General features: G+C 50.2%; 1 protein-coding gene across 2 annotated transcripts; it reads left to right on the top strand.

Annotated features, from left to right (window-relative positions):
• Positions 1 to 1,018: 1,018 nt before the first annotated feature.
• Positions 1,019 to 19,563, top strand: LOC122096282 (integrin alpha-X-like). 2 transcript variants are annotated; one of them, XM_042666795.1, is made up of 31 exons: positions 1,024 to 1,365; positions 1,540 to 1,630; positions 2,739 to 2,844; positions 4,309 to 4,412; positions 4,669 to 4,739; positions 4,856 to 4,970; positions 5,781 to 5,911; positions 6,015 to 6,160; positions 7,712 to 7,865; positions 8,392 to 8,542; positions 8,699 to 8,772; positions 8,919 to 9,048; positions 9,126 to 9,268; positions 9,403 to 9,543; positions 9,628 to 9,837; positions 11,950 to 12,080; positions 12,209 to 12,366; positions 12,521 to 12,675; positions 13,319 to 13,450; positions 13,550 to 13,623; positions 13,759 to 13,900; positions 14,461 to 14,577; positions 14,665 to 14,744; positions 14,862 to 14,945; positions 15,653 to 15,731; positions 15,836 to 15,943; positions 16,066 to 16,149; positions 16,360 to 16,473; positions 16,590 to 16,691; positions 16,961 to 17,071; positions 18,081 to 19,563. In XM_042666795.1, the coding sequence occupies exons 1-31, from the start codon at positions 1,330 to 1,332 to the stop codon at positions 18,225 to 18,227; spliced, it is 3,621 nt and encodes a 1,206-aa protein (XP_042522729.1). In that variant the 5' UTR covers positions 1,024 to 1,329; the 3' UTR covers positions 18,228 to 19,563. The 2 variants fall into 2 exon arrangements, with proteins under 2 accessions (XP_042522730.1, XP_042522729.1); XM_042666796.1 differs by lacking the exons at positions 8,392 to 8,542; positions 9,403 to 9,543; positions 9,628 to 9,837; ... (14 more) ...; positions 16,961 to 17,071; positions 18,081 to 19,563 and having other exon boundaries at positions 1,019 to 1,365; positions 9,126 to 9,215.
• Positions 19,564 to 21,707: the final 2,144 nt, after the last annotated feature.

Genomic DNA, 21,707 nt, shown 5'->3' with positions numbered 1-21,707 from the left:
TTCTCTCCTACTTTCCACTTCCCTGTCCCTAATTGCTCCAGCCCTTTACTTCAGTGCCTTTTTCTCTACATCCTCAATTCCACATGTGAGGGAAAGCATGTGCCACACTTGACTTTCTGAGTCTGGCTTATTTCACAGAACATTATGATCTCCAGTTCCCTTGGTTTTCCTGTAAGCAACATAACTTCTTTTTTTTTTTTTTTTGACTGAATAAAACTTCCTTGTATATAAATACATCACATTTTCTTTATCCAGTCATCTCTGTGTGTGTGTGTGTGTGTGTGTGTGTGTGTGTGTGTGTGTGTGTGTGTGTTGCCAGTGCTGGGACTGGAACGCTGGGTCTTTTGCTCTCACTTGGCTTTTTCTGCTTGGAGGCTGGCACTCTACCACTTGAGCCACATTTCCACTTATGGCATTTTGCTCATTAATTGGAGATATGAGTCTTTTGGATTTGTGTGCCTGAATGGGCTTCAAATTGTGATCCTCAGATCTCAGCCTCCTGAGTATCTAGGACTTCAGGAATGATTAGTGCTTAGCCTAATCATTGGCTGTTGACTGGCTTGTAGGCTGTGTCTGGAACCTGGCTATTGGTTGAGAGTCACTTTCTAGCCTTCTAAAAGAGGAGTCTGAAGGTCTCCATCTTTGCGAATTCCCTTTAAAGCTCCCACCTGGTCCTCAGGACAAAACCAAGATGTTGTAAGAGGACTTCCAGGACTCAAGATCTGCTTCCTCCTCTTGCGCCACCCCCCACCCACCCCCATCCAAGGCGACCTCATCTCCTACCACATGTCACCTCCCACTGTCATGGTTGACCACACTGACTGCACACACAGCTGTCCTGCTTCATGCCTAACCCACATCTGGTGGCCCCTTCTGAAACACCCTTCCCTGTGGTTTCTGGACATCATTTTCCTTTACAACAGCTGCCTCCTCTGGGGAACCTTCCTGGAAGCCCCCGAGTTTGATCTTTGCAGCAGAAGTGACAGAACACATCTGCTCTGTAACAGCTCTTCTGGCTTTTAACCCATTAGCCTTCTGCACTGACCTCAGGGCCAGGGTTGTGTAATGAAGTGTGTTCTCACCTAGCAAGGGCTCAGACCACCAGGCCTTGAATTTGGCTTGTTGAATAAACAGTCATTGCACGAGAGAGGGAGTGGATGAATGAATGCCCGGTCTGTGCTCACCTTTTGGCCTAGAGACTTCCAGGCTAGGTGTGGAGGGTTTCCCTCAAGGCCCTGAACGGCTGGCATCAGCCCCCTCTACTCCCTGGGCCGACTGACATTTCAAGGGAAGGGAAGCCTGCTGCCAGTATGAGAGGGTAAAGGCAAGATGAGGAGTGGCGTCCATCTCAGCCCAACCATGGAGGTAAGTCATCTCTGATGAGGGAATCTCTGGGCTGAGTGTGTGGGCTGTCTTAGTCTCTTCTTTATCCATTTTAGTTCTGCCTGGAAGGCAGGACTCTGGTCTCTGACTCAAGCTGACCACTTCCCTCCTGGCTCCAGCCTCCGTACCACCTCTCTGCTCTCATTTCTTCCTCAGTCCTTTGCAGTCCAGATGCTCAGAGCACCCACCTCTGAGCTTGACCTTCCAGCCATGAACGGGCCCTGCATAGCTCTCCTCCTGACCATGGGTGAGTCTGGGTTCTCAAAAAGGGGGACTTGGGATCTTAGCCCTACACAGCCAAGGCTGAGAGCAGGGTCAGGGTAGGGAGAGAAATTTAACATTGGAGTGCAGAGTTTGGGACCTAGTATTCATAGAGGGAGTGGATGGTAAAGAAGCCATTCGGGGAGAGGTCTTGAGACGCTTGCTGGATGAGAGGTCAGCTGACTTGATAGTCTAGAAGTTCTTTTCCTTTCCTTTCTTTTCTTTTCCTTTCCTTCCCTTTCCTTTCTTTCCCTCCCTCCATCCTTCCCCTCCCTCCCTCCCTTCCTTTGTTTCTCCCTTCCTCCCTTCCTTCCTTTGTTTCTACCTTCCTTCCTTCCTTCTTTCCTCCCTTCCTCCCTCCCTCTCTTTCTTTCTTTTCTTCCTTCCTTCCTTTCTTCCCTCCCACCCTCCCTTCCTCCCTCCCTCCCTCCCTCCCTCCCTCTCTCTCTCTCTCTCTCTCTCTCTCTTTCTTTCTTTCTTTCTTTCTTTCTTCCTTTCTTTCTTTCTTTCTTTCTGTGGGCCTTGAACTCAGGCCTGGGCACTGTTCCTGAGTCTTTGTGCTCAAGGCTATCATTCTACCACTTGAGCCTCAGTGCCACTTCCATTTTTGTTTTTGAGTGGTTAATTGGATAAATACTTTCACGAGGACTTTTCTGTCTCAGTAGGATTTGAACTGCGATCCTCAGCTCTCCTTCCTGAGTAGCTAGGATTATAGGCGTGAGCCATTGGCACCTGGCTCCATAGGTTTCTAAAGCAGGCAGAAGAAATGGATTGGTTCTGTGCCCACTCAGAGTGTCCCTGTGTTTTCCTAACCCCTTTCTCAAGAAGCCCCAGAGGAAGAGGTGGGGAGGACTGTCTTCACAGCCTGAGTGTTGGTCTGTAGAAAAGAATGGAAAGTTGACTATAGGTGATGAGGGTGGTGAGCATTTGTGACTCATGGGAAGTAGAGAAGGAAGCCCAGAAAAGCCAGCGGACTGTGCCTAGAAGAGCATGGGGAAGTGGAGGCCTGGGAGATGGAGCTCAGTGTGGAGGGAGGGGGAGTGGTCAGGCAACAGATGATCCTTTTCCAAAGCTCTCTTCTTGCTCCTCCCCAGGTTTGGCAGCTTGTCTGGGTTTCAACCTGGAGACAGAAAACCCAATGAGCTTTCATATGAGAAGTGCTGGGTTTGGATACAGTGTGGTGCAATATGACAGTTCCTGGTAAGAACTAGGTGGTGAACGAGCTCCCTGTACAGAGTCCTGTGCCTCCCTAGTTCTGCAACAATAGGTTGGTGCTCTACCACTTGAGCCATGCCTCCAGCCCAGCTTTTTGCTGGGTTAATGAGAGATAAGAGTGTCCAGGACTTTATCTGCCCAGGCTGGCTTGCTGTTGAATAAATCACAGCTAACATTTATTGAGTGACTACTGAGTGCCAGCCCTTGTGACCTGAATGTTATAGGTGGACACGGAGAATGTCCTCATAGCAGTCTTAGAAGGAGCTAGCCACTCGATAAACGTTTATTGAATGGCTACTATATTCATTAGGTGTCTACTAGAGACAGAAAGCGAAAACAATTCCACCTATGCAGACTTCAAATGGTAGCTAATCTCCATTTGAGGCTCAGGAGTTCTACTGTCTTCCCCAGCCCACTTTTTTTTTTCTCTCAGGAGTGGGACTTGAACTCAGGACCTTGTGCTCTCATCTGACTTTTTATTTTGCTCAAGGCTGGGATGTTATCACTTGAGCCATTCCTTTGCTTTCTGCTTTTTGCTCGTAAAGAGTGTTATGGACTTTTCTGTCTGGGTTGGCTTTGAACTTTTATCCTTAGACTCCTGAGTACCTAGAATTATAGATATGAGCCACCAATGCCTGGTTTGTCTCTCTCTCTCTGTATATGTGTGTGTGTGTGGAGAGAGAGAGAGAGAGAGAGAGAGAGAGAGAGAGAGGAGGGGGTAAATAGAGTCCTGGGGCTTTGAACTCAGGGTCTGGGCACTGACTCTAACATCATCATCATCATCATCATCATCATCATCATTATTATTATTATTTGCTGAGACTGTACTCAGTGATTGAACAATAGCTCCACTTTTTCTTTTGGTTGTTGTGGGGCTTGAAATCAGGGCCTGGGTGCTGTCCCTGAGCTTTTTTTTTTGGGGGGGGGTCCAGTCGTGGGCCTGAACTCTGGGCCTGGGCGCTGTCCCTCAGCTCTTCAGCTCAAGGCTAGCGCTCTACCACTTGAGCCACAGCGCCACTTCTGGCTTTTTTCTTTTTTTGCTTATGTGGTGCTGAGGAATCGAACCCAGGGCCTCAGGCATGCAAGGCAAGCACTCTACCACTGAGCCACCTTCCCAGCCCTCCCTGAGCTTTTTTGCTCAAGCCTAGCTCCCTAGCTATTTAAGCTACAGCTCCACTTCTGGTTTTCATTGGAGATAAGAGTCTCATGGGCTTTCTTAACCAGGTTGGCTTTGAACTGTGACCCTCAGATCTCAGTCTTCTCAGTAGCTAGGATTACAAGTGTGAGCTATTAGCACCTGGTTAAGAGTCTTATGTTCTTTTCTGTCTGGGCTGGCTTTGAGCTTCAGATCCTCAGATCTCACCCTCCTGAGTAGCTAGGATTACAGGTGTGAGTCACAATGCCTGGTTCTCTCTGCCCTTTAACAACAGTGTTCTGTCTCCCTTGTAGGGTGGTGGTTGGAGCCCCCCGGGAGATAAAAGCCACCAACCAAACAGGCGGCCTCTACCAGTGTGACTATACCACAGGCCAGTGCAAGTCCCTCCAGCTGCAGGGTGAGCCACAGCCCCTGGCTGGGTCCTGGCTCCCAGGCCCTGGGGTCAAGACTCCTGCTTGCCAGCTTCTGCTCTGTGCTGTCTGCAGACCCCTGAAGGCCGCTCACCATTACAGCCCTGCACTTCCTCAGCTCCATTAGGACTTGGAGGTCCTCTTGGCCTGCCAGGCTCTGAGTGTCTTGATTGTAACCCTCCCCGCATCTCTTACACAATCTCCTCTGTCTTGGTGGTAACATGTGCTTATCTATCTCCCCAGTGCCCCCAGAGGCTGTGAACATGTCCTTAGGTCTGTCCTTGGCAGCTGGCACCAACCCATCCCAGCTCCTGGTGAGTTGCCCTGCATCATGGGAGGGTCCTAAGAGTGTGTGTGTTGTGGAGGGTGGAGTTTCTGGGATAGGAGTTCCGCAGAGGCAGCTCCTGCTAGCAGCCCCCTTTGTTGCTAGGCCTGTGGCCCCACCGTGCAGAAGGCATGCAGAGAGAACCTCCACTTGACCGGGTTCTGCTTCCTGCTGACCTCATCTTTCCTGCAGAAACAAAGGCTCCCAGCTGCCCTGCAGGGTGAGTGTTCTGGACCACCAGCTCTTCTGGGGACCTCACACCACACGTGCAATTGGGGGTGCAGTGGGGTCAGAGGTACTTTTGCAGAGTGGATAAGAGAAGGAAGGAAGCTTGTCTGGCTGTGGTGGCTCCTGACTGTCATCCTTGATACTCAGGAGGCTGAGATCAGAGGAGTGACGTTGAAAGCCAGCCCAGGCAGGAGAGTGAATGAGACTCTTATCTCCAACGATCCAGCAAAAAGCCAAAAGTGGAGCTGTGGTTCAAGTTGTAAACTTGAGTAAAACAGCTAAATGACAATACCCAGGTCCTGAGTTCACGCCCCAGTAATGATGTTCATGTGCGCGCGCGCGCACACACACACACACACACACACACACACACACACACCAATCAGCACTGACTGACCGGTATGTAACTGATGAGCAGAGCTGGTACACGGTTTTCCTGGCTGGACACCGAGGGTGTGTAGAAGAGGTGGGATCAGATTTCAGGAAAGGGGCACAATGGCTGGGGTGGAAGGAGGTGGCTTTGAGTCTCACCCCCAGATGAGAGGAGCTGTCAGTGGCTATGCAGGGTGAAGGACTTGAGTCAATTGTGGCCTCTTGTTGAGACTTGAAGAGACTGCCCTGTGTCTCAGTCAGGGGACTGGAAGCCCTGCCCCTGACGAGGAGAGGACCCAGCTGAGTTGCCTGGCTTAGGTCACCAGATGGGGGCTGGAGAAGGCTGTTAGGAAGAATGAATGAGTTTTCCTGGCTAGGATGTCAAGGTCCCAGGCTTTGGGGCCTGATCTTTGGAGGATTTCTTTTCCAGAGTGCCCCAAGCAGGAACAGGACATTGTGTTCCTCATCGATGGCTCAGGAAGCATCTCCCGTAAGGACTTCAACAAAATGCTCTACTTCGTGAAGGCTGTGATGAGCCAGTTTCAGGGATCCAGTGCCCAGGTGTGGCTTGGTGGGAGGGGAGACCGTGCTGCAGGGCGTGGCTGGGTGGTGCTGGGGTGCTAAGGAAAGAGTCTCAGTCTTGAGCATTCTTTGGGTCTGTCAGTTCTCCTTGGTGCAGTTCTCCAGCAGTGTCAAGATACACTTCACCTTCCGTGACTTCGCCCGTAATTCCAACCCCGAGAGCTTGATGAAGTCTATATACCAGCTAAAGCAGTACACCCACACGGCCACAGCCATTGATACAGTCAGGTGAGTCCAGATCTCTCCCACAATCCTTCTCAAGGCACCCAGGTCTTCCACTGGGCCTCATTTGCTTCCCCTCCCCCCAGTTGAATATCCAGAGATGGAAGCTCTATGACCAGTTTACCAACTTGGCGGGATACTGAATAGGGACTGAAGTCTCTCAGGGGAAGGGATGTGGCCACCTTCTCCAAAAGGAGAATTCCATCTCTAGACCCTCTTAAAAAATATCTTCCCTGGGGCTGGGAAGGTGGCTCAGTGGTAGAGCGCTTGCCTTGCATGCATGAGGCCCTGGGTTTGATTCCTCAGCACCACATAAGCAGGGGGGAAAAGCTGGAAGTGGCGCTGTGGCTCAAGTGGTAGAGCGCTAGCCTTGAGCGGAAGAGCTGAAGGACAGCGCCCAGGTCCAGAGTTCAGGTCCATGACCGGACCCAAAAAAAAAAAAATATCTATATCTATATCTATATCTATATCTATATCTATCTTCCTTTTCTTCTTCTTCCCCATCCTCCTCCTCCTCCTTCTGTCAGTAGTAGGGTTAAAGTCAGGGCCTGGGCGCTATCCCTGAGCTCTGTGTGTGTGTGTGTGTGTGTGTGTGTGTGTGTGTGAGTGTGTGTAAGATGGGGCTTGAACTCTAGGCCTGGGCACTGTCCCTGAGCTCTTCAGCTCAAGGTTAGTGCTCTACAACTTAAGGCACAGTGCCACTTCAGGCTTTTTCTGTTTATGTGGTACTGAGGAATTGAACCCAGGGTCTCATGCGTGGGAGGCAAGCACTCTACTGCAGAGCCACCTTCCCAGTCTTCCCTGAGCTCTTTTGCTCAAGGCTAATGTTCTAGTACTTTGAGCCACAGTGCCACTTCTGGTTTTATGGTGCTTCATTGGAGATAAGTCTTACAAGTCCTGGGCACCCATGGCTCATGGCTTTAATCCTAGCTAATCAGGAAGCTGAGATCTGAGGATTACTGTTCCCATCCAGACTAGGTAAGAAAGTCCGTGAGATTTTTATCTCCAATAAAGTAGTTAGAAAAGACCAGAGGTGGCACTATGGCTCAAGTGGTAGAGCACTCACTAACCTTGAGCACAAAGAGGCTCAGGGACAGCACCCAGGTCCTGAGTTCAAGCCCCAGGGCTAGCATTAAAAGCAAAAAACTGTTTCACAGGACGTTTTTTGTCCAGGCTGTCTTTGAACTATGATCTTTAGCTCTCTGCCTCCTAAGTAGCTAGGATTATAGGTGTGAGCCACCAGTGCCTAGCTTTAATTTTTTTTCTGGGAGTCCTAGGGCTTGAATTCAAGGCCTGGGTGCTATCCTTGAGCTTTTTCATTCAATATCAGTGCTTTCCTACTTGAGCCACAGTTCCACTTCCAGCTGGTTTATTCTTGGTTTTTTGTTTTGTTTTTGTTTTTTGATTAAGTGGAGGTAAGAGGCTTGCTGACTTTCCTGCCTGAGCTGGCTTTGAATAGGGATCCTGACATCTCAGCTTCCTGAGTAGCTAGGATTATAGGTGTGAGCTACTGATGGCTGACCAGGACCCCTCCCCACCTTTTAAATTTCCTGACAGAAAGAATGTGTTCACTGCTGCAAATGGAGCCCGCAAAGATGCCACCAAGATCCTCATCGTTATCACTGATGGGTGGAAAGACGGGGACAAAATGGAATATAAGGACGTGATACCCAAGGCCGAGGAAGCAGGCATCTTCCGCTATGCCATCGGGGTAGGTCCTGGCTGCTCTCCACCTCCCCCCTGGCCTTCTTTTGCAGGCAACTTCCCTCCAGCTCTCTCATCTCCTGTAAAGCAAGAAGACAATTGTTCTCATCTAGAGACCCATTGTCTTTTTCTTCACCTCCTTGATAATCTCCAAGACTTCCCCCCCCCCCCCACCATTTGTCTTGCAGGATGGACCCTGTAGGGGTCTTGGAAAACAGTATCACCCACATGCATAGTTCTTTTTTTTTTTTCTTTATGGGTCCTAGGTCTTCAACTTAGGTCCTGGGTGCTGTCCGTGAGGTTTTGTGCTCCAGGCTAGTGCTCTACCACTTTGAGCCACATCTCCATTTCTGGCTTTTGGTGATTCATTGGAGATAAGAGTCTCACAGACTTTCCTGCCCAAGTTGGCTTTGAATTACGATCCTCACATCTTAGCTTCCTGAAGAGCTAGGATGTGAGCCACTGGTGCCTGGCTACAGGTCAGCTTTTTCCATGAATGATTTTCATGGTGAATTGGTCTCTTTTGGGAACAGGTTGGAAAGGCTTTTGAAAATGCACATTCTCAGGCAGAATTAAAAACCATTGCCTCGAGTCCTCCCCAGGAACACGTATTTCATGTGGAGAACTTCGATGCGCTGAAGATGATTCAAAATAAGCTGAAAGAGAAGATCTTTGCCATTGAGGGTATGTCAGACAGGGAGCTACTGGCTTTAAATGTCCTCAGTCATCATGCTGGTCTTGGGCACTCATGCTGTAGTAAGATGCAGATTCTAAGTGTCCTCCTTGGATTTGGAAAAGCCCATCTTTCTCCCTGAAGCCTCTGTCATGGTGTCTTTCCAGGTACAGAGATGGGAAGTAGCAGTTCTTTCGAATTGGAGATGGCTCAGGAAGGCTTCAGTGCGGCCTTCACACCTGTGAGTAGTGCCTTTGAGGCTGAGGATGGAGGATGAGGGAGAGGAAGGAGGAGGGGCTTGGTGGTGTGAAGGGAGAGGCAGGCTCTGTTCAGACTAGGTTGTCTTCTTACTCCAGCCTGCTCAGTTCTGGAATCCTTTCCTCCCAGGATGGACCGGTTCTGGGAGCTGTGGGGAGCTTTGGCTGGTCTGGGGGCGCCTTCCTGTACCCCCCTAGTGGGGCCCCCACCTTCATCAATGAGTCTCAGAAGAGTGTGGACATGAGAGACTCCTACCTAGGTGAGGAAGGCCCGGGGGGAGGGGGGGCTGCTGGGAAGTGGGGGAAACGCCTTGGAGCTGAGGCCCGGTCCCCTCAGGTTACTCCATGGAGCTGGCCCTGTGGAAGGGGACACGGAGTCTGGTCATGGGGGCCCCTCGGCACCAGCACACGGGGAAGGTTGTCATGTTCACCCAGGAAGTGGGGCAATGGAAGCCAAATGCTGAGGTCCCCGGGACCCAGGTGGGTGTGGGTGAGATGGGGGGGTGGACCTCAAGGGGGCGATGTGGCTGGGTAGAGAAGGGGATGGGGTTTGGGGCTCATGAGGGAGAGGCTGGGGGGTGGTCACGCAGGTGAGCTCAGGCTCTGCCCTCCAGATTGGCTCCTACTTTGGGGCCTCCCTGTGCTCCTTGGACGTCAGCAGAGATGGCAACACCGACCTGATCCTCATTGGGGCCCCGCATTACTATGAGCAGACGCGAGGGGGCCAGGTGTCCGTGTGCCCCATGCCCAGGGGGGTGAGTGGCACATGGGGCCCGGGCAGGGTGGGGGCTGGAGGGGGGGAGGGCCTGGGTTGTGCTGACACTGGTTTCATTGTGCAGAGGGCTCGGTGGCGGTGTGGGTCTGTTCTCCATGGGGAGCAGGGCCATCCCTGGGGCCGCTTTGGGGCGGCCCTGACAGTGCTGGGGGACGTGAACGGGGACAAGCTGACAGACGTGGCCATTGGAGCTCCAGGAGAGCAGGAGAACCGAGGTGCGGTCTACATATTCCATGGGACCTCCGGCCTGGACTTGGGCCCTGTACACAGCCAGGTAAGGCCCTGTGGGTGTGTTTCATGACTGCTGGCTTGTGTTTTCTCTCTTCTTTTTCTCGCACTCACTAGGAAAGTGAGCCTCTTTTCCCCAACACTGGTCCCTTTTGTAGCATCTTAATCCTGTGGCATTAAGAAATGCCAACTTGCCGGGTGTGAGTGGCTCACACCTATAATCCCAGTTACTCAGGAGGCTGAGATTTGAGGATTGCGGTTCAAAGCCAGCCTGGGCATGAAAGTCTGTGAGACTCTTATCTCCAATAAACCACTAGAAAACCAGAAGTGGGGCTGTGGCTCAAGTGGTGGAGCTGAAGATCTGAGGGACAGCGTCTAGGCCCAGAGTTCAAGCCCCATGACCGACAAAAGAAAAGAAAAGAAATGGCAATTTGATTGATAGATGTACTGCTTTGTAGCACAATTCTATGATTCAGGAGTTTCCCATCCAGGCTTTTTAATCGCCCAGCGATGTACAAGCTATACAGGCCACACTTCAGCAAACCTGTTACATCTTTAAGAGAGAGAGAGAGAGAGAGAGAGAGAGAGAGAGTGTGTAGGTATTAGAGCTTGAACTCAGGGCCTCATACTCTCAAATTAGCTTTTTTTTTTCTCTCTCTCTCAAGGCTGGTACTCTACCACTTGAGCCACAGCTTTACTTCCATAGCAAATCTATTTTCCAGATGCAATTTGACCAGTCCAGGATTAGGGATGGCCACTTCTGACTCCTAACCCAGTGCTCAGTCTCTCAGTGGTTTCCTGTTGCTCATAAGTTTAGGTCTCACGGAGTCTGTCCTCTTATCCCTGGATATTGCATGATTTTTATCACATTCTTGAAATCTGTGAACTATACATCTAGGAGGCTGGTAGTTCATGTCTGTAATCCTAGCTACTCAGAAGGTTGAGATCTGAGGATTGAGGTTTGAAGCCAGCTGGGGCAGGAAAGTATGCAATTAATTACCAAAAAAAAAAAGCAGGAAGTAGAGCTGTGACTCAAATGGTAGAGTGCTAGCCTTGAGCAAAACAGTTAAGTGAGAGTATAAGACTCAGAGTTCAAGCCCCAGCACTTTCTCTCTCTCTTTCTCTCTCTCTGGCTCTCTCTCTCTCTCTCACACACACACACACACACACAAACATGCACACACATATGCACGCACAATACACTCATGTAAGTGCACATACATACAAATATCTAAATAGATTATTTTCCAAATTAACAAGAGCCAAAGAATATATATATATATTTTACTGTAATGGTGATGTATGAAGGGGTTACAGTTACATGAGTCAGGTATTGAGTACATTTCTTTTTGAACAGTGTTACTGCTTCCCTCATTTTCTCCCAGCTTTTTCCCTCCTGGCCTTCCTCTCCTCCTCCCGTTTCCTTCCTTATTTTTCTTTCTTTTCTTTCTCTTTCTTCCTGTGTTTCATTTCTCCCTTCCCTTTCTCCCTCCCTCCTTTTTCTCTCCTCTCTTTCTTTCTCTCTTCTTTCTTTCTTTCTCTGCTTTCTTTCTTTCTTTCCTTCTTTCTTTCCTTCTTTCTCTCTTTCCTTCTTCTTTTTTGCTGGTCCTGGGGCTTGAAGTCAGAGTCTGAGCACTGTCCCTGAGCCTTTTTGTGTTCAAGGCTAGTGCTCTACTACTTGTAGAGCACCACCTCTGGAGCTACAGCACCACCTCTGGCTTTTTGAGTAGTGTATTGGAGGTAAGAGTCTCACTGGGACTTTACTGCCCAGGCTAGTTTGAACCGAGATCCTCAGGTCTCAGCTTCCTGAGTAGCTAGGATTACAGGCGTGAGCCACTGATACCTGACATATAATTCATTTTTAGCACAGTGTCTAGTGGATATCACTGCTGAATGACATCTATATTCACAAATACACACACACACACATGTCTGAGCTGGACATCAACTGCTCATGCCTATGCCTATAATCCTAACTACTCAGGAGGCCGAGACCTGAGAATCATGGTTCAAAACCAGACAAAGCTGGAAGACTCTTATTTCTAGTTAACCAGCAAAAAGCTGGAAGTGGCTTGTGTGGTTCAGTTGGTAGAGCACCAGTCTTAAGACTCTCACCAGTGTCTTCTCCTCATCCCCGCTCACCCTTTCTCCTGGTCAGAGGATCCCAGCCTCCCAGCTCTCCTCCAGTCTCCAATATTTTGGGCAGTCACTAAGTGGGGGTCAGGACCTCACCCGGGATGGATTGGTGGACCTGGCCGTGGGGTCCCAGGGCCAAGTGCTACTGCTCAGGTGAGAACCTTTCTCAGCTCCTCCTCCTTGGTCCTGGGTCTGGATGAGGGCCCCGGGCCTCCCCACGTACAGGCTAATGCTCCCAGGGAGTAGCCAGCACATTCTCTCAGCCCAGTGTCTGCCCACAGGAGCAGACCTGTCCTCCACGTGGCGGCAGACATCCGATTCTCATCTGCAGAGATCGCCAGGACTGTGTTTGAGTGTCAGGAGAAGGCGGCTTCTGTCCAGGCACTGGGCCATGCCAATGTCTGCCTTCATATTTCTAAAAATTCTAAGCACCAACTAGGTGAGTGACCCAGGACCTTTCCCCCTCCCCTGCATCTGGAACCTTCTAGCCCAGGACTTCCTGTTAGCTTACCTGTCCCCCCCCCTCCCCCCACCCACTCCCCTGCCCCCGGCATTCCCAGTGCTTCTCATATTCTGCTTTCCCTTCCTTACAGGCAACCTTCTAAGCTCTGTGACCTTTGACCTGGCCCTGGATCCTGGCCGGCCAATTCCCCGGGCCATCTTCAAGGACTCAAACACCCGGCTTCTGAGGTGGACTCAAGTCCTTGGCTTGAACCAGCATTGTAAACAAGTGCAATTACTCCTTCCGGTAAGAGGGCCTCCTATGGACACAGATAGGGGTGTGGGTGGGCATCATTAGTTAGGGGTTGGGGTGAGGGGGTAGGCAGCAGTCTGGCCAGAGAAAAGAACAGGGTGTGTTCTGTTCCCTGGAGCTGTCCCAGCACGGGGCCTAGCATGCAGGTGGTGCTGGACATGTGTTAAGTGACATGGATGAGTGAATGAATGAAGGAGTCTGGTTACAAGGGCCAGAGGTGACACAGCTGGGTTTTGGGGAAGAGAATAGGGCTGTTTGAGAGAGCGCTGTGGCTCTAAGCTGATCCAGGCTTTATAGAGCATGTACTTGTGTCTCTGCTCTCTGGAGACAGGCCCTATCCTAGAAGCCGGAGACAAAGAAGGAATAACACAAAACCACCCATCCCTCCCAATAAGTTTGGAGGTAACAGATGTTAGGTGGCAGTAAAGGCTCAGAGGAAAGAGCAGGCCAGGGCTGGCGGGCGTCTGGGTACAGTGTGAGGTAGTGTTTGGGCAAAGTGAGGGGTCTGCGGGGGAAGTGGGCAGGTTCTGTGGGGCAGGCTGAAAAATGCTCCTTGATACCAGAGTTGTCATCACCCCCCTTACAGATGGGTAGACTGGACACAGATTTCCTTAACACTTCCATGTCTACCCTCTAGGACTGTGTGGAAGACGCCATAACCCCCATCACCTTGCGCCTCAACTTCTCCCTAGTGGGCCTGCCCATCAGTTCCTTCAGAGACCTCAGTCCTGTGCTGGATAAGGAGGCCCAGACCTACTTCACGGCCTATGTGAGTTGGGCCTCTGTAGTGTTGGGGCCTCTGTGGTGGTGGGGGGATGGGGGAGCCCTCCCAAGATCTCCAGAAAACCCTTCCCTGCCTTTCTCTCAGCTCCCCTTTGAGAAGAACTGTGGAGCTGACCACATCTGCCAGGATGACCTTGATGTCACCTTCAACTTCTCAGGGTGAACTTGGAAGCCCTAATGCCTCCTTCCCTGTCTATCTAATACCCCTTACCCCCACATACCCCATGGGACACCCCTAAACCATGTATGCCCTCAGTCACAGAATCATCTGGTCTTCCCACTCCCAACATGCAGCCTGGAGACCCTGGTGGTGGGGAACAACCTGGACCTGAATGTCGAGGTGACAGTGTCCAACGATGGCGAGGATTCCTATGGGACCACGGTCACCTTTGTCTACCCAGCAGGGCTTTCCTATCGGCGAGTGACTGGCAGCCAGGTGCTTCTCCCTGGGAAAGGGTGAAGCCAGTGGGCTGGATGGTAGCACAGACCTGCATGAGGCCCACCGCTCAGGCTGGGATGCCATGGCTCATCAGCCTCTAAGAGGCCACCAGGGCTGGGCTGGGCTGAGCTGTCTGGGAGGGCTGGTGTTGGCTCATGCACTTCACTTTGGGCATTTAAAGACATGCCTATCAGCAATGAGTTCCTAGCTGGGTGCCAGTGGTTCATGCCTGTCATCCTAGCTACTCAGGAGGCTGAGATTTGAGGATTGTGATTGAAAGCCAGCCTGGGTAGAAACAAAAAGTGTGAGATTCTTGCTGCCCCATTAACCAGCAAAAAGCTGGGAGTGGAGGTTTGGCTTATGTGGTAGAGTTGCTAGCCCAAATAGGGATTTGGGGGGAAGAGAAAGCTGAGGGACAGTGGCCAGGCCCTGAGTTTGAGCCCTAGACAAAGAAGGATCATCTTCAGGTGGGTTCCAGGACAGTATTTTGTGCTGCTGAGGCCCTCTGCATCCTCAATAACTAGTCATCAGTGCTGTTCCGCTTGCCTTTGCTCAAGACCTCACTGCAGCAGCGTTCTCTCACCCTGACCTGTGACAGCGTCCAGACCAAGGACCAGCACCTGAGGAGCACCAGCTGCCGCCTCAGCCATGTGATCTTCCACGGGGGCACAAAGGTCAGCCCGGCACAAAGGTCTACCCCTCCTGCCTGGCCCTTCCTGCCTGGCCCCTTCCTGATCTCCTCCTTTCTCCCTGTTACTCAGATTTCCTTCTTGGCTACTTTTGATGTCTCCCCTAAAGCTGTGTTGGGCGACAGAGTACTTTTGACAGCCAATGTGAGCAGGTGAGCCTGGCAAAGATCCAGGGGGTGCCCCCTTCTTCCTGTGTCCCCCTGCCAGGGTGTCACAGTCCACCGTGGCCTTCTGGGGCCCTGGTGCACGTGGCTTTCCTCTTTTTCCAGTGACAACAACTCACCTGGGGCTAACAGGTCCTCCTTCCAGCGGGAGCTCCCTGTGAAGTATGCCGTCTACACTGTGCTCAGCAGGTATCTCCTGGTGCCTTGGGGCACCAACCAGGGCAGATATTTTAGGTGTGTGTGTGTGTGTGTGTGTGTGTGTGTGTGTGTGTTTGTGTGCCAGTACTGGGGTTGAACTTGAGATTTGTGCTCTTACTTAGCTTCCCCCCACTTTTTGTTGTTGTTTTGTTCAAGGCTGGTGCTCTGCCACTTGAGTCATACTTCTACATCCTGTAGAACCATCTTTTTTTTTGTTGGTCATGGAGCTTGAACTCAGGGCCTGGGTGATATCCCTGAGCTCAAGGTCAGCACAATGCCAGCCCAGGCTGGCTTTGAACTGCAATCCTCAGATCTCAGACTCCTGAGTAGCTAGGATTATAGCCATGAGCTACCAGGACCTAGTGTGTGTGTATAAATATATACATATATATTATATAAATAGATAGATATGTATAGATATAGACATAGAGATAAAGATACCTATATCTATCTATATACATATATGTAGGTATACACACCTATATAGTCTTTTTGGTAATGGGGATCAAACCCAGGACATTGCCACTGAGCTACACCCAAGCCTTCTAGAGTCTTTATCGGGCCAGCTCAGCCACAGACCTCAGTTCCCATCACTCAAAGGCCCCACTGACTCCTTCTGTCCCATGGTGTCAGGGCCAGACTCTGCTCAAGACACCTCCCCATGACTTCAAATCCACTCTCACCTCTTTTCTTTCCAGCCAGGAAGAGTCCACCAAATACCTCAACTTCTCAGCCTCAGAGCAGGCGCACAGCAGCATGGTGCAGCATGGATACCAGGCAGGTGGTGGCATCTCACAGCTCAGGCTGAGCGGGGACCAAGACACTGGACAACAGGCTGGGTTGGGAGCCTGACAGAGGGCTCTGTCCTGCCTTCCTTGCAGGTGCATAACCTGGGACAGAGGGATCTGCCCGTGAGGATCGACTTCTGGGTGCCTGTGGAAGTGGGCGGAGCAGCTGTGTGGACACAAGTGGAGCTCTTACACCCCCAGGTACTCAAGACTGCGTGTGGCCCTGACTGGGCATCTTTTTATCCTAGGTTCCCTGCCCCATATCCATCATGGATTCCTGAGATCCCAACGGAGACATTATTCTCTCCATTTCTTTTTTCTAGAACCCATCCATCCAGTGCTCTTCAGAGAGACTAGTTCCCGTGCAGTCTAACTTCCTGACTCGCATGCAGGAAGATCCTGTGCTGGTGAGGGGGGCTCTGGGCTGTTCCCCACCTCGGGTCACACGTTGAGTGCTTTCATTCAGGAAAGGCATGACAGCAGGTGGACACTCATGGAAGAGCTGCCTTCTATTCACCCGTGGCTGCTGCTTCCTGTCAATCTCACTGTTTCATGCTGTTTCCTACCTTCACACTCACCTTCCTCTAGTTGGTCCCCCATGGCTTCTCTGTCTCCAGGACTGCTCCATTGCGGAGTGTCTGAGGTTCCACTGTGACATCCCCTCCTTCGGCATCCAGGAGGAGCTGGACTTTGTCCTGCAGGGCAACCTCAGCTTTGGCTGGGTCAGCCAGGTGTGTACACCTCCTCCCTGATCCACGTGGGGCCATCCTCAAGCCAGGATGGTACTGGAGCTCCTTGCTTGGTCTCCCAGATCCTGTTCCCCAGCTCCCCTCTCCCCCCTTGGCAGACATTGCAGAAGAAGGTGTTGGTCATGACGGTGGCTGAGATCACGTTTGACACGTCTGTGTATTCCCAACTCCCAGGACAGGAGGCGTTTTTGAAGGCCCAGGTAGTTAGTGCCTGTGTGGTGGGCAATGCCCAGGCTGGAGAGGGGCTCCTGCTGTGTGGTGCTGATTGGGGGATTCTCAGACCCAGAGGTAGGAGGTGGGAGGTGGGCACCTGGCAGGACAGTTGTCCCTATATGGATGAATGCTTTTGCATCTCAGCCCTGGAGCAGGGCCTGGGAGGAGAGGAAGGGAGGGGCCTAAAGGCTGGGCACCTGGGGAAGGTGAGCTGTCAAAAGGCCGGACCCTCCCTGATGGTTTCACCTCCCATCAGATGAAGACAGTGCTGGAGAAATACGAAGTGCCCAACCCTATTCCCTTTATTGTGGGCAGTTCTGTGGGTGGCCTGCTGCTACTGGCTCTCATCACAGCCATCCTGTACAAGGTGAGAGTTTAGCCCGCTTCAAACCCCAGGCTCAGATCCTACTCTTTCTACTGGAAACAAAGAGGTGATTTGGGCGTTTAATATACATCCTGGGCCACTTCCTGTGGAAAAATCCCTCCCCCTTCCAAGGTCACTTCCTGTGAGGATGTTCTTTCTCCTTGCAAAGTCATTTCTTGTGAGAAAATTGGTCCCCCTTCCAAAATCCTTTTCCGTGAGAGTTTCCTTCCTCCTTCCAAGGTCACTTCCTGGGAGGATCTTTGTTCTACTTACAAAGTCACTGCCTGTGAGAAACACCCTATTCCTTCGAAGGTCCCCAGTCTCCAGTTACATGTCTCTTTCCCTCCAGTCCCATCTCTGCTCTGTGTGTGTGTGTGTGTGTGTGTGTGTGTGTGTGTGTGTGTGTGTGTGTGTGTGTGTGTGTTTATCCTAACCTGGATCTCAGACTTCCTTTCACCTCTCCCCCTTTTCCACCAACTTCTCCCTTTGTGTGGTCATGTTCCTCCTACAGCAGACACAATAGAATACAGTCCCAGAATTCAATATAGAGCCACATCAAGTTGATGCTTTCTTTGTATCTTTCTGTGATGACTCACTTGCTGGCCATGGAATCTGAGAGTATGTATAGGCTCCTAGTGCTGGGAACATAGCCAAGGTTCTAGAAATGGTGATAGCTCCTTTTCCCTATGTAACCTCTTTTCTCTTGTATTGGACCTTCTGATTTTCTTTTGTTCTTTTGAAATACATTTATTTCTGGTGCCATTACTGGAGCTTGGATTCAGGGCCTGGCATCCTCCCTTAACTGATTCCATTCAGGGCTGGCACTCTGCCACTTGAACCATGCTCCCATTTCTGGCTTTATTTAATTTTTTTCTGGTAGTTAATTGTAGATAAAAGTCTCTTAGATTTTCTTGCCCAGGCTGGCTTCCAACTCAGCCTCCTGAGTAACTAAGAGTGAGTCTTGGGTGCCTGGAGTCTGGTCTTCCCTTGATTTTCTTCTTCCTCTCCACAGGTGGGCTTCTTCAAACGTCAATACAAGGCCTTGATGGAGGAAGCAAATGGACAGCAAAAGGTTGCCTCAGAAAATGGGGTAGCAGAGGCTGCCTCAGAAAATGGGGTAGCAGAGGCTATCCCAGAAAATGGGGTAGCAGACACGTAGTCTTCTCAGGGAGAAGCCACCTTCTTCTCCTTTGTACCTTCTCCCCTGAGAGCTTTTCTGGTCCTCTTCCTGTCACCTAAATCAGGGAAGGAGCACTCCACCAGAGGAGCTGGGATTAGGCTGTGTCTGCTCTTTGGGAAGATCCATTGTCTTGTCAAAGGTGCAACTAGAGGCTTGGGACAGGACCCAGCCACGGCCTGGAGAACTTACTTTGGAATTTCTACCTGGAAAACTTTAGACCTGAGGCTCCCTTCCTCCCGTAGGCTGTGATTTTCCAGATAGAGACCTGAGGAAGCCGCTGGTCCCAACATACTTTCAATGGCTTCTTCATCCTCTCATGTGGGATGTCTATAGCTTGAAGTTTGGTCTCTAGAAGATGGGCTTCAAGGCACATTGTGTAAGCAGCTTGGTACTTTCTTAGCCTCCTCATGTCTAGAAAAATCTGGTCAGCATCAGCTCCTCACTGCTTTTGGGAGTCATGGTTCAGATTTCTCGAACTGGAATGAATTGCCAGCACACTGGAGTTTGTGAAGCAGGATCCAGCACAGAACAGCATTGGACAGGCAGTCTCTTTCCTCTACAAGGTATTGGCCCTAGAATTCTGCAGCTCATCCAGCTTCAGGTCAAAAAAGGCCCTGATGCCTCTGATTTTTGAGACTTCAAAGGTAGTAAATAAAGACATGCCAGAAGATGTGAAAAAACCTGTGTATTTGAACTGTTTGCCTTAATAAATTTAAAACATGCACAGAAAGACGTTTGTGCCTTCACTGGGAAATAAGTCAAAGATCTGAAACTAGCTGGGTGCTGGTGTCTCAGGAGTAATCTTATCTGCTCAGGAGGCTAAGATCTGAGGATCATGGTTTGAAGCTGCCTGAGCAAGAAGGTCCATGAGATTCTTATCTTCAATAAACTAGTAACAAAACCAAACAGCAAAAAGCAAACTAGAGTGAAGCCAGAAGTGGTACAGCATTAGCCTTGAGTAAAAAGAAGCTCAGGGAGAACACTCAGGCTCAGAGTGCAAGCACACAAAAAAAGCAAAAAGAAAAATCTGTTCTGGTCACACATGACAGGCCGCTGGAGGACAGAGGAGCTGAGAAAAGTACTTCCTTATACCTCACCTGTCCCAATTATACATCACCTGTCCCAATCAACCTGTCCTTCGGGGGCACTAGCCCGGAACTGTTTGAACTCGCAAAACAAGTTACGTGCTAAAACTTCCTGCTGACCCTGGCTATATAAACTCTGCTACAACCAGACTCTATGCAACTTCTCTGATCCTGACCAGGAAGTTTACCCGGGAGCGAACCCCAATAAACTTTCCTTTCTTCACCTTTTCCTCCTCCTGTGTGTTCTTGCCTCGCCTAAAGCCTTATAACACACAGACAAAAAAGTTATCCATAGTAAGAGAAAGAAGCCAAGTTCTGTAAGACAAATATTTGTTAGAAATAGCTCGGGACGTTGGGGTGTCATTTAGGAATAAGGACACCAATTTCAAAGGAACTCGGCAAGGCAAAATTTACTTCTGCAGAAGGGTGTGACTTCAGCCAAACTTCTGGTAAACAAGCACCCAGAGCAGGCAGGCTGCTCCCTTTTTAATCTCTAACCCAGCAGGCCCCACCCCTCTGCTCCCATTGGCTGATCTCAGGTTCACCATCTGCCAAAGGATGTGCCTTAACAATGCAACTAAATGTCAAGGAGTTTCTAACAGGATATCTTAATTAAGGTGATCAGGAAATTTACATGTGTGGGGGCTGGGAAGGTGGCTCCATGGTAGAGTGCTTGCCTTGCATGCATGAGGCCCTGGGTTCGATTCCTCAGCACCACATAGGCAGAAAAAGCCAGATGTGGTGCTTGTGGGTGGTAGAGTGCTAGCTTTGAGCTGAAGAACTGAGGGATAGTGCCCAGGCCCAGAGTTCAGGCCAACGACCAACAAAAAACTAAAAAATAAAAAAATTTACGTGTGTGTGTGTGTGTGTGTGTGTGTGTGTGTGTGTGTGTGTGTGTGTGTGTCCTGGGGTTTCAACTCAGGGCCTGAGTGCTGTTCCTGAGCTTTTGCTTTTTTTTTTTTTGTCAGTCCTGGGACTTGAACTCAAGGCCTGGGCACTGTCTCTGAGCTCTTTTGCTCAAGGCTAGCACTCTACCACTTTTGAGCTACAGCACCACTTCCAGTTTTCTGGTGGTCAGTTGGAGATAAGAGTCTCACAGACTTTACTGAACTATGATCCTCAGATCTCATACCTCCTGAGTAGCTAGCTAGGATTACAGATGTGAGCCATCAGTGCTTGGCTTTCTTGAACTTTTTTGCTCAAGGCTACTTCTTTACCACGAGAGCCTTAGCTCCATTTTTGACATTTTTGGTTGTTCACTGGAGATAATTTTCCTGTCTGGGTTGGCTTCAAACCCTAATCCTCAGATAACAGCCTGTGGAATTGCTAGGATTAAAGGTGTGAACCACACATACCTGGCTTAAAATTTACAGGATCATGATGATGATTCACTTAGTATAAATTTATATTGCAATAAAAACAGCTCCTGGATTTATTGACTTCCTAGTCCCACCTGTTGGGTTGGCAGGATCAGAGCAAATGTAGCCTAGGCTGGCCTTGAAAGTTGTGATCCTTTTGCCTCCACCCCCATTCCCTCCTCCCCCGCCCCCCCCCTCCTGTCCTTCCTTCCCCCCCCCCCCCCCCGCCCCCCACGTGCTGGGATTATAGGCATACTCCACATTGCCTGCTATAGTTGATGGCTCTCATCAGGTACTGAGTCTGATGGGGCCTACTGAGGATACCCAGTTTGAGGAACATCAGGGACAGTGAATCTTAATCCCTTTCACCCTTATTTCTTTCTGAAACGGAGTGGGAAAACACTTGCTGAGTCAAGTGACAATACAACTGAGACAAAGTTGGAAATTTTCAGTTTTGGTGGAATCAGCAAAATGTTGGCCTCAAGTACTACTCATCGAAGGAAGTCCAAAATAAAAGATAACGTATGAAATGCGATATCATGGAAGACTGTGTCTAAAAGTCAAGAAATGATGAATATGGAAGGTATATATATATATATATATATACACATACACACACACACACATACACACACACACACACACACACACATGTGCACTGAAGAGAATTTTTTTTTTTTGGGTCCAGTCGTGGGGCCTGAACTCTGGGCCTGGGCGCTGTCCCTCAGCTCTTCAGCTCAAGGCTAGCGCTCTACCACTTGAGCCACAGCGCCACTTCCGGCTTTTTTCTTTTTGCTTATGTGGTGCTGAGGAATCGAACCCAGGGCCTCAGGCGTGCAAGGCAAGCGCTCTACCACTGAGCCACTCTCCCAGCCCTGAAGAGAATTTTTTAAATTACCTTGTTGCTGAATGCTGGTGGCTCACGCCTGTAATCCTAGTTACTCAGGAAGCTGAGATCTGAGAATCATGGTTTGAAGTTAGCCTGGGCAAGAAAGATCTTACGACTTTTATCTCTA

The sequence above is a fragment of the Dipodomys spectabilis genome, unplaced genomic scaffold (assembly GCF_019054845.1).
Source record: "Dipodomys spectabilis isolate Male_0828 unplaced genomic scaffold, ASM1905484v1 ptg000366l, whole genome shotgun sequence".
Classification (NCBI taxonomy): domain Eukaryota; kingdom Metazoa; phylum Chordata; class Mammalia; order Rodentia; family Heteromyidae; genus Dipodomys; species Dipodomys spectabilis.
Note: the sequence above shows the minus strand (reverse complement) of the source record. Positions and strands in the feature narration are given on the sequence as shown.